General features: G+C 42.3%; 1 protein-coding gene across 12 annotated transcripts in view; it reads left to right on the top strand.

Moving 5' to 3' along the window:
- ACACA (acetyl-CoA carboxylase alpha) overlaps positions 1-12323 on the top strand; it is a 286320-nt gene that overhangs the window by 148326 nt on the left and 125671 nt on the right. For all 12 annotated transcript variants that reach the window (XM_061390286.1, XM_061390285.1, XM_061390289.1 and 9 more), the window contains 4 exons: positions 5855-5968; positions 7172-7285; positions 8321-8410; positions 10255-10373. In XM_061390286.1, the coding sequence (XP_061246270.1) occupies positions 5855-5968; positions 7172-7285; positions 8321-8410; positions 10255-10373 (437 nt within the window). The remainder of the gene's footprint in view (positions 1-5854; positions 5969-7171; positions 7286-8320; positions 8411-10254; positions 10374-12323) is intronic.

Genomic DNA, 12323 nt, shown 5'->3' with positions numbered 1-12323 from the left:
TTGGGTTACTCTCTCTAATGGCTATCACCTGGCTATGGCAGCGTTCCATTCCCCCAGCTTGCATTCTCTGCTGGCTCCCCCTTTCTTTGCTTACCTTGGCTTCCTGATTGATGGTTATGTGCCCAGCATTCCCATCTCTGCTTTCTAGAAGTAGGACTGTCGATGGTGTGCTTTGCTGAACTAGACAGTGATGTCTGGGACTTTTGAACCTAGAGGGTGGGAATCAAGAAGATTGAGCCTCTGTGAATCAGTGTTGCAGAATGTGGGCTGCTCCGAGGAAGCCACCCTGCCTTCCAGGTGGTGGCATCACTTGCCTCATAGTCTCACTAGCAGATTTCATCCAATCTTTCACTGTATCTGGAGAGCAAAATACTGAGTAAAACGCTAGTTTTGTCCAGTTTTCTCCATGTGAAGGAACATGGTGCCACATTGAAAACAAAGGAAGTTTATTTTTTGAAAGCTCTTATTTCTTAATTTTATAGGAAAACGCTTAGGAAATTGTTAATGTTTGCTCAGAGATGTTTGAGGGACTCTTTAGCCAAATTTTGTGCTGATGGAAAGGATCAACCTCTTCACAGCTCTGGACGAAAGAGTATGTGTCTTGTACCCACCTTGATTCTGAGTAGTCTCCCTCACTACTTGCCTTATTTCTGATGTGGTCCTCATTAACGTGTTATGGCCCATGCTTTGCTAGGAGTAGTGGCGTGCCTGGGAGCCTCTGATTTTGTTTAGACTGTGCTGCGCTTAATCACTCAGTCATATCTGACTCTTGGCGACCCCAAGGACTACAGCCCACCAGGCTCCTCGGTCCACAGGGATTCTCCAGGTAAGAATACTGGAGTGGGTTGCCATGCACTCTTCCAAGGCATCTTCCCAACCAAGGGATCAAACCCAGATCTCCTGCATTGCAGGCGGATTCTCTACTGACTGAGCCACCAGGGAAACCCAGAGCGTTTAAACACCCTTCTATCCTTCTCTTAACATAACTGCAAATAATTTTATCCAATATATGATAAAGGAGAAAATTCTTTCTCAGTAAACTGAGGTTTCCTGAATAAGGGTGATATTAACATTTCTTGTTAAACCTGCCCCACAGCTTTTATGAGCTGGTGAGAAGTTGCTGAATGGCACAGGGACCCCAGCCTGGTGCTCTGTGATGACCTAGAGGGGTTAGCATGGAGGAGGGGAGGGAGACTCAAGAGGGAGGGGATATATGTATAATTAGGACTGAATTATGTTATTATACGGCAGAAACCAAAGCAACATTGTAAAGCAGTTTCCCTCCAATTAAAGAATTTAAAAAACATCTTGCTGTGACCGTACGAAGTTGCCAGTCCATTTTTGGTTTGGGGATTGGTGCCTCACCCAGCTGGACAGTAGTTAATGTGTCGAGAACATTACCCATTACATCACATTCTTCTCATTTTGAATTGCCTTCAGATTTTAGGATGTGAGGATCAAGTTGGCTATATGGGGCTCTCCTGGAAGTCAGCTGCATAACTTTGGCAGAAGTTTTGACATTTAAGCATGCTTGTTATATTTCTGCAAATCTGAGCTATTCCTTGCAATTAGCTACCACCCAGGTTAAGAATGAAAACAAGAAAAAAGTGTGTGCTATCAACCTTAGCCATTACTAAATAATTTTCATCCTGGCTTGCAGATTTATGCAGGTAAGCCCCAAACCAGGAGATAGGCTCGTTAAATGAACCTGCCTCTCTGCGTTGAGGAAACACAGGCTGGCACCATCGCCCTTTAGTGTTAACTGCTACAGGATGTTCCGCGGAGTCAGACGGGGATGCTGGGCTGTCCGGTGGCCCAAAGGACATCTGTGTCTAGACCAGAGGCCCATAAACTTCCTCTTGGAGGTTTACATCTTAGGATGGGTGGTTCTGATAACAGAATCATCTTCCATCCTTCATGGTTTCTTTCAGGACCTGAACTCTGTGTTGAGGCTAAGGACAGGAGAGGATTGAGAAGATTACTCTACAAGACAATTTTCTATTGCCAATCTTTTCCTAAGTTCTAGTGATGACAATGGAGAAAATAATATACAAATGCAAAATTTTCAAGTCACGATAATTAAAAAAAATTTTTTTCTCTTTTACTTTTTAAATTATGAAAGTATAACACATTAAGAGACTTGGAATATACAGAACAAAGTCACATATAGTTCTGCTATATATTACAATTTTTTTTAAGTAGATAAATAAGCTTTTCAGTTGGAGTTTCAATATCAAACTCTCAAAAATGAATAAAATGAACATAAAGAAAAGTAGAGGATATAGGAGTCAAGGCATGATAAATTATTGGAAGTAGTGGTTTATTCATACTGTGTTTGGTATTTCATATTCCAGAAAGGTCTGGTTTCTGCACTTTATCACTGGGAGCCCAGGAAGATTGTCAGTGGTGATCGTGAATGAATAATTACTTCCCTGTTATTTTTTTCTAACCTCCATAGTTCACTTTTCTTACAGAAAGCAAGCTTCTCTACCCACTTTGTCACCCCCTCTCTCTCATACTAGAAAGAAGAAATGAAAAGGCTTTACTTTTAAGTAGTTCTGTGTGTGTGTGCTTTAGTTAGAATGTGATCTGTAGTTAGACAAGCTGGTAACTCCATTTTTATTTGATTATTTTAATGTAATCTGGAAAGGCAAACCTGGATTTCCTTTCGAGGGAAACCAGTCCATATCAAATCCGATATAGGTTGAGGAGGTGGCTGGTGTTTCTGTTTTGTTGTGCTGACTTTTATTGTTGGCTTGTGTTTGTTTTTGTTGTATTGAGAGTTTAGCCTGGCTTTTTGCAGAGTGGGCTTCCCTGGTGGATAGCTGAGTCTGTTACCCAGGACATTGCTTAGGTTTTGGGATCTTTCAGAGGGTAGTTCTGAAGAGTGGAGTAAGTACCTCAGAAAGGATTCTCTTTCTTAGGTAAAGGGGGATTTAGGTAGGAAAAGCTTATCTTGTTTTCCCTACCCACTGTTACCTCTTCTTTCCTTCTGTTTTGTTATGGTCTTGTTGCTGGTGATTTTATTTATTTTGTTTGTTTCTTGGCCTTGCTCTGCAGCTTGCAGGATCCTAGTTCCCCAGAAAAGAAAAGAAAGTGAAGTCGCTCAGTCGTGTCAGACTCTTTGCAACCCCATGGACTGTAGCCTACCAGGCTTCTCCATTCATGGGACTTTCCAGGCAAGAATACTGGAGTGGGTTGCCATTTATTTCTCCAGAGGATCTTCCTGACCCAGGGATCGAACCTGGGTCTCCCACACTGTGGGCAGCCGCTTTACCCTCTGAGCCACCAGGGAAGCCAGGAATCAAATCTGGGCCCTCAGCAATGAAAGCGTGGAGTCCTAACCATTGGGCTGCCAGGGGGGGTTCAATTGCTGGTGATTTTGTATATTCCCTTGAAATTCTGTTTTGCTCCTGAGTTCTCAGTAAAAGATGAGACTTCATTATATTTTCTCCCTGCTGTTTCTTTTGTGCCCTGGGATAGGAAGAACAGGTCCTTCAGTCTGTGACCATATGCTCAACCAAGCCTGGAATTTACAGTCACTTTCTTCTTCCACTCAGATGAGTGAATCAATTCAGTTTAGTTGCTCAGTCGTGTCCCACTCTTTGTGACCCCGCGAACTGCAACACGCCAGGCTTCCCTGTCCATCACCAACTCCTGGAGCTTACTCAAAGTCATGTCCATTGAGTCAGTGATGTCATCCAACCATCTCATCCTCTATCGTTCCTTTCTCCTCCTGCCTTAGATTTTTCCCAGCTTCAGGGTCTTCTCCAATGAGTCAGTTCTTCATATCAGGTGGCCAAAGTATTGGAGTTTCAGCTTCAGCATCAGTCCCTCCAATGAACACCCAGGACTGATCTCCTTGATGGACTGGTTGGATCTTCTTGCAGTCCAAGGGACTCTCAAGAGTCTTCTCCAGCACCACAGTTCAAAAGCATTAATTCTTTGGCGCTCAGCTTTCTTTATAGTCCAACTCTCACATCCATGCATGACTACTGGAAAAACCATAGCTTTGACTAGACAACCTTTGTTGGCATGGGTGAAAGCAGTACTTGTACTTCCTTAACTGTAAATACCATCACGTGGTTTACTACTCTGGAGCAGACCTCTGGTCGTGGATTGGGGAACCAGAAAATATTTCCTGCTTTAAAATGTTTGAGAGACTGTCTTTCCAGCATTCTAACGCTGAGTACTCCAAAACTGTTTACCGTGTGACGTGGAAGGTGATAGGGACTGTAGAAACAGTGCTTGGGGAAATGTGTGTCTGCCCCAGAGCCCCACACTTGCGCCTGTGCTGCTGTGGTGAAGGACTATAAGGAGGACCCCTGAGATGGGGAAGGTTTAAGATGAAGTGGAGATTCCTTAAGAAAAAGGCAGTAATCGAGAAAGGGCAGCAACAAGAAGATTAAAAGGCAGCAACAAGAAGCCATTTAGGGTCTGGCTGTCTTTCATGTCCTTTTTGATAGTGAAATGAGAGAGACTATTAAAAAAAAAGACTAACAATTATTTCAAACTCCAAGTAGAGGGAACTATGTGATGTGGTATTCAGAACTACTGTTACTGATCACTCTGTAAATTTCAAGAATGATAGGCATTTATAAAAACTGCATCTGCAGGGTTTTTTTTTCAGTTTAGATGAAAATTACATGGATAATGGGTGAATTTAGGGAATAAACTGGTATTGCACTGGAGAAGAAATGTTTTCTCAAAATATGATAGAGATTTTTTTTTCTTAAATTTTTTTAATTTTTCGGAGACTAAGGACCCAGTCCTGAATTACACCATGGATCACATAGTAGGAGTTTGGTTTTCCCCTCTAATGCCTCTAAGGATTCACCATGTTTAGGTATCATGGAATGGTTCTTTGTACAGCAGGAGGATACATGATTTGGGATATAGAATTGTCAGCGTGTGTTTCTAAATGAATAACTTGTGCTTATGTTTCTGTTCTGTGCCCTCCTGGGATGCTGGACATTTGGTTTATGAAATGAAAACCACCAGGAGTGGTTCCTTTTGCCTTATTCTTCCTTCTTTCCAAAAGTGGAAGAAGGACCAAGACAGCTTTCTGGCCTTATATTATTTAAAACCTCTTAAAACTTTGAGACATCATCTGTTATTTTTTTTTTACCCAGGATCCCTTGTCCCTTTTTAATGGTCTCTGATGACTTCTTCTGCATGTTTAAAGTATAGCGTTGGTTCATAAAGAAATGCATTAGGAATTTTGAGCCTGATTGGCCGAGGGCCTTGGGCTTCTCCTTGGCAGCAGCTTCCTCTGGGATCTCTTTTCCGCACTCTTTAGGATAAAGGTAACAGGATGTTTGCATCTTAGGAATCCAGCTCTCTTTACTTTGTTTCTATTTCCTTGTCCCAATTCAAAGTTCTCACCACCTCAGTTCTTTTTTTTAAGCTTCTTATTTTGTACTGTGGTATAGCCAATTTAGGGCTTCCCCGGTGGTGCTAGAGGTAAAGAACCTACCTGCCAATACAGGAGACATAAGAGACGCGGGTTCGAACCCTGGAGAAGGGAGAAGATCCCCTGGAGGAGGGAATGGCAACCCATTACAGTATCCTTGCCCGGAGAATCCCATGGACAGAGGAGCCTGGTGGGCTACAGTCCATGAGGGTTGCAAAGAGTCAAACACAGCTGAAGCGACTTAGCAGCAGCAGAACAGCCAATTTAACAATGTTGTGATAATTTCAGGTGAACAGGGAAGGGACTCGGCCACACATATACAAGGATCCATTCTCCCCCAAACCCCTCTCCCATCCAGGCTGCCACATAGCATTGAGCAGAGTTCTGGGTTTAGTTGTTTTTAACATGAATATGCATGTTCTTTGTCGCATTAACAATTAGGATCAGCTGTGTGGCCGGGACCCCACCCTCACTGATGAGCTGCTGAATATCCTCACGGAGCTAACTCAACTCAGCAAGACCACCAACGCGAAGGTGGCACTCCGAGCACGCCAGGTAAGGACTGAGTTGGTTATCCGGAGTGAGGAATGGTCTTCACAGGTTGGACAGTCGGTTCCATGAGCTCTTCCCCAGCACCTTCCAAAGGTCATGCAATTTCTCACATATGTCTCATTGCCTTCAGAGCAAATGTTCTCATGTGTTGTATGTTTTTTTAAAGAGAATGGAAAAGATTAACCTCAAATTTCTTTAAAATAGGAGCCCGCCCCCATCAGAAAGTCCTGTTACCATTCCCTGTTAAGTCAGGTGGAGGAAAGGAACCTGAAGGAAGACAATAGGTTTGATATTTCTTACTTAACAAAGGGGGCTTAGAAGCAGGTGAAACTTCTAAGTGTCCAGCAAAACATCAAGTGTGGAGAGCAAAAGATGATGAAATGAGTCTTCGGTGCTGGCGGTCAGCGCAACCCCAGAGCAGTGCAGTTACTTTCACCCTGTGGTCTGCATTTCCACTCCAGAAGGCTTCAGCAGGGAAGCCAGGGTTTGGCACTCCCTTTGTGTTTTGTGTTCCAGTGCGCAGGCATCGACAAGGAAGCTGCATTTGAAGCTGTTCAGTGACCTTCTGCTTTCTCTACAATTGTATCCATGTCACTGAATTACTCAAAGTTATTGAACCTCTGAGCGACCTGCTGAGGGTATTCAGGTCCCACCATGTCCCTCTTTGTCTGCGACACTACTTTCTTTCTCTCTGCCCCTCACACGCATGGGTGTCACATTCTGACGCCCTCTCCTCTACCGAGTACCTGGGGCTGTCGGAGCAGCTTTTCCTAGTCTGTCTTTCCCCTTTAGAGTTACAAGAGGCTAGCTCTGCAGCGTCCACCTTCCCCACAGCTGCTCCCTGCCAGACCTGATTCCCAATTACCAGCTAGTCATGTAGTCCCCAGCACCAGCGGCTTCACAGGGGTAGACCAGCTGCACTGATGGAGCTTGATGGTGGTGGTTTGCTCTCCCTTCCCTCCCCGGCCCCCCACTGGAGATCGCTCACCACACAAATCATGACAGGAGTCAGCTGAGACACAGTACTTGGTGGCCCTGGCTTTCTGTTACAGGACCCACAAGTTGTGGTACTTAGTCTCTGTTTTATCTTTGATGCCTGCACATCCAGATTTATATTTATTGCTTTTGTATCAGAGCTGCCTAATGGGAGCCTAGAATAATCACTCCCTCAGGAACTTAACACCTCTCACTTTGCTCTCACTCTAGGTTCTTATTGCTTCCCATTTGCCATCCTATGAGCTTCGCCACAACCAAGTCGAGTCTATCTTCCTATCCGCCATTGACATGTATGGACATCAGTTCTGCATCGAGAACCTGCAGGTATTCATGCATCACAGCCCATTTCTACCCCTCTGCACTGCTGTCCTCTTTATTCCCAAGCATAGTTTAATTAAGTAATCAGTTTCAGTCAATTATGATTTTCTGTGTAATAAAGTTTCATCCCTCGACTTTATAAGACGATTTGTACTTTTTTTCCTCCCCATAAAAATGCTGTTAGAACTGTGGCTTAGCTTAAAAGTTGCATAGGCTGGCCTTGATGGACGTGTCCTGTTGAGGTCTTCACCTCTTGTGCTTGTATCTAGAAAGTGTTCTAGGACACAATGAAGTGGTAGTACTGGTTGATTTCTGATATTTGAATCCGAGGTATAAATAGGTTAAACAGGGAAAAGCTACTTAAATAATCATGCAGTTTTATTTTAATACTTACTGTTAAGCTTTGTACAGAGCCATTGTATAAAATAATATTGGCTAATTTTACTGCTAATTCAAAGAACCTTGACTGTTGTTTTTTAAACATCATTTTGTCAGGAATGACTTTGTATTTTTCTACTTGGAAATAATGATAATATTATCATACCTAGCCAAGGGAATCTTCCAGCTTTCTCTTAGATTTCTTTCTGGGGAAACTAAGGAAGTGGGGACAGAGTGGGGGGAAGGATATTTTTGTTTATTTGGTTCATGGTTGAAATAGAGAGTTCAAATCTATGGTTTACCGTATATTGTACTGAGACAATATATTTAACGTTAAGTTCGGCTATATGTCAGAAAGGATAATAATAGCCATAAACATTTAATAGCATTAAAATTAATGCACTGTTAATGCATGTCTAAGAATTTTACATGTACTGTCTAACACCCACGACAGCCCTTGAGGATAGGTATTATTATTTTCTCCATTTTGTATCTGAGGAAGCCAAGGCAGAGAGAAGGTAAGTTCATGCAAAGAGAAGATAAGTTTATAAGTTTGCAGACAAAATGCTTAAAGTGTCACTAATGCTTCTAATGCTAAATATTGTCCATTGGAATTGTTCTCTTATGGATGTAATGGTTGAAGCTTGTCTTTGTACCTTCCAGAAACTCATCTTGTCCGAAACGTCGATTTTTGACGTCCTACCAAACTTCTTCTACCACAGCAACCAGGTCGTGAGGATGGCAGCTCTGGAGGTGGGTTCTCATAGTAGCATGACGTCACCTTTTTCTCAGCTTCTGGCCGACTCCTTTTGCCTGCTTGGCTATTGTTATCAGTCCTTCTTTGGTCTTAATGTTGGTTCTCCAGAGTAGAGTTTTTTCCTCTGAAACAAATGCTGGACTTTGGTCTTACTTTTATTCAAGTGTGCCAACTCAACTAATCACCAGTTTCTGGGTTCCAGTCACAGCTACCAGCATTTTTCAATTCTACTTTCCAAGTACTTGAATCCTTCCATTTCATAGTGATGAGGATGCCCTGTAACACAGTAAGTGAAAAAAATATGTGGCTGATCAGAACAGTACCATTTTGTGATTTGGGCCAAGTAGAATGGATTCTAGTCATGTTCTGAATTGTCAAGCAGTTCTTATGAACTTATGAACTATTTCAGCGTGAGAAGGAAAGTTTAATGAACTGTGCTTTAGGTGCTTTATTTTTCTCATTTAATCCTCCAAATACTTCATGAAGTAGAAGAAAGTAAGACTGAGAGGTTAAGTGACTTGTCTATATTCACATGGATAGTAAGTGGAAGAGTTTGCATTTGAACCCAGCTCATTCTGACTCACAGACTTTGCTGTGTCCGCTCTAGCATACTGTCTCATTAAGCACAAAAATTGCAGGCTCCAAATACTGCTGTAAAGTTTGCCAAGGAGGTGTGTTTTGGAGGTGAGGAAAAGGAGTGTCTTAGATGATTTTTATGTGATGTGACACCGCTACAGTCTTCTGCGTGCTCCTTTGGGTTACTTTTTATTTGTATTCTGTGGGGAGACTGTCATGAATCCACTCAGTAAATACCCAAATTGGAAAACATCTAAGTGTTCTACAGTGCTTTTATGCTATTTAATGCAAAGTCTCCGTGTATACCTCACATGATGATAGGATTCCATGTTCCATCGTGTGTGCATGGCAAATTGGCTATGAAGTTCATGAGGTTGAACTGACAGGTTTTCCTGAGAAACAGCCTGTTGCTGTTTCTTTGAGTCAAGTTAGTGTATTTGAGATATTATATGTCAAATTATGCCTTCAGATTTTGCCGAGGATTTGGGCGATATGAGCAATGTAAAATTGATTTGGACCAGTGGGAAAACAGAAGAAAGATACAAGATAGTGAATGAGTGAGACTGTACCTCGGTTGTTTCTGTTTTGTATCTTCACGCCTCAGGTGGCCCACAATCAGCACCTCTTATTTTTCTCCCTGTTTGCTTTCATCTTCTTTTTACAAAAAAATTATTTATTTGGCTGCATCGGGTCCTCACTGTGGCACGTGGGATCTTCGTTGTGGTGCTTGATCTCTCTAGGTGCAGCGTGCAGGCTCCAGAGGACGTGGATTCAGTATTTGTGGCACATGGGGTCCGTTGCCCTGGGGGCACGTGGGATCTTCCTGGACCAGGGATCGAACCCGTGTCCCCTGCATTAGAAAGCGGATTCTTAATCTCTAGACCATCAGAGAAGTCCTTGATTTTATCTTCTGTTGACATCATCATGTGTAATGAATTAATAGTCATGGTTCTGTATGCTCTTCTGCTAATGATCAAAGTTTCTCTCGAGTTTAGATCAGTGTAAAGGGCTTTCAGCACACCTAGAGGTGTCCAGCAGAGGCAGGCTGGTTTCCTTTCCATTTATAGTCATGGGTATAGTTGTAAGACTCCAGCCGTATTAATTACAGCAAAGTATGTATGTATGTGTTCGGCACTGGGACTTCTGTCAGCATAGACCATCTTCTGCACCATACATCTCTTTTCAGGACTGTCTTTTCCCTGGGCTAACCACCTCTGAGTTTCTGTTTTTCAAGTGTATTTACTGAGGATTATTTTTTAACCAGGTGTATGTTCGAAGGGCTTATATCGCCTATGAACTTAATAGCGTACAACACCGGCAGCTGAAGGACAACACCTGCGTGGTGGAATTCCAGTTCATGCTGCCCACATCGCATCCAAATAGGTGAGTCTGAGCTGGTGCGTGCACCGGAGCCAACCAGAGCTCTATCTAGAGAGTTTGGGGGTGGGGGAGGAGTAATGTGTGTGACCGTTCTGTACGGTTATTTTTTTAGCTAGAAATGTAGAGCAGACAATGAATACATTTAAACCATGAGAGAAGAGCCTCTTGGCAGCTATTTCTTTTTTTTTTACTTTTTAATCTTTGACCTGGAGAGTGACAGTATGGTCTAATTTAGATACAAGGTTAAGATGAGTCCATTCATTTTTACTTGTGTTCTGTCATGGAGGAGGCACAGTTCTTTCTTTTTTTAAGTTAGAATTTACTGGCATTTCACTTTCTGGAGTTTTGCCAGAAAATCACATTTGTAGCAGTTTAAGTCAACAGGATGTAAAAATATTTTGGGTGGAATGCCTTTTTCCCCTTTATGTTTGCTGTGGGTTGAACCTGAACCAGTTTCATGATCTCTCCAAAAGCACACATGTAAATTTAGCAGTTGAAATTCAGTTTTTAAAAATCACACTTCAGAAAGCAAACTTAAATTCAAGTAAATTACTCATATAAGCCGTGTTAATTCCATTAATTTTACCTTCTTACGCCCTTAAAAAAAATGTGCATATGGAAATTTGTTTCCAGTTCCAACAATAATACCAAAATATTGCTTTGGCTTTAAGATGGAAATACTTTCTCTAATAATCTCATTTCTTTTTCAAGTATTCCCAGGCAGTGAAAAACCTAGGAATTTCATCCCCATCTCTAGTCATCTCCCTTCCGTATTTTCATTCTCCTCAGTAATACCACAGGAAATATAAATAACCACAGCCAATCTTAAGCTGCACCCCCTCCATTTCTTCTTTATGGCCTTTGGTTCTTCAGTCTGTATTACAAAGTACCGTGTCTTTGGGGATCCTTAGTTACAGACAACAGAAATGGTTCTGTTCTGAATTGCCACTTCACCCAAAGCAATAGCAGCTCTTCCTAGAGACAAAGAGGTGTGCACGGAGACTTGCGGCCACTGAATGCCAGTGTTGATCCAGCAGAGGTCAGCAGCCGAGCAGCAGCGTCTTCAGAAAAAAGTACTTGTCTTCTTTGTCTCAGAAGGTCCCTTCACTCCTCTCCCTCGAAAATACCTTATGGCTGGCAGAGAAAAGCATATATCCTTGATTTAGCAAGCATCTCTCGGTACATTTTCGCCTCCATGGATTTCAGAATCTCATTTTCCAGAAACGAATGGCTGTCCTTCAGCGAGCGGGCAAGGTGCTCATGGCACACATGGGCTCAGCACTCGGGCTTCTTTCTTCTCCTGCCTTCCTTGAATAATTGTGGAGAACTACATGCTATACTTCCCACCCTTTGTAATTCTCAGGACATTGGCTTTTTTCTTCCTGCTTTGGGCAGTGATTTGTAGTCTGGCTGCAGTGCTGCTTCTGATCTCCTTCCCTCCTCATTGCTCCCCTTGTCTCTCTGAATTGCTCTCCCTGTCCTACTTTCTTTATTTGAGGATCTGTGTCCAGTTTGGTGAGGGAAAGTCAGTTGGAAAATTGAGAGGAATGCCTCTGAACTGTTAAGAAATCTTATTCACCTTTCCTTCTCAGGGGTGTGACTCTGGTATGATGATTCTTGATATGGTTTTAAGACTTGTATACCTGTCCCTCCCAACATCCAAGGGGCACACATTCTTCTGGAGACCTGAACCGAATCTCGCTGTAGTCTTGCTGGCTTTCTAAAGTCTTCCTTGGTTGTGTGTATTCAGAATTATAAACTTAAACAACAGAAGCAGTATTGTAACTGCTTCAATAAAGACTTAAAAAAAAATAGAAGGAAAGATAAAATAATCTTTGTGAAAACCAGAGAAAATGCCCGAATTGTTTTAATGCTGTTTTAGATCTAAAGTCCTTTTGTTAGTTTAGTAATATAAAATTTACTGTTGTTTAGTGGCTAAGTTGTGTCTGACCC

The sequence above is a fragment of the Bos javanicus genome, chromosome 19 (genome assembly GCF_032452875.1).
Source record: "Bos javanicus breed banteng chromosome 19, ARS-OSU_banteng_1.0, whole genome shotgun sequence".
Lineage (NCBI taxonomy): Eukaryota > Metazoa > Chordata > Mammalia > Artiodactyla > Bovidae > Bos > Bos javanicus.
Note: the sequence above shows the minus strand (reverse complement) of the source record. Positions and strands in the feature narration are given on the sequence as shown.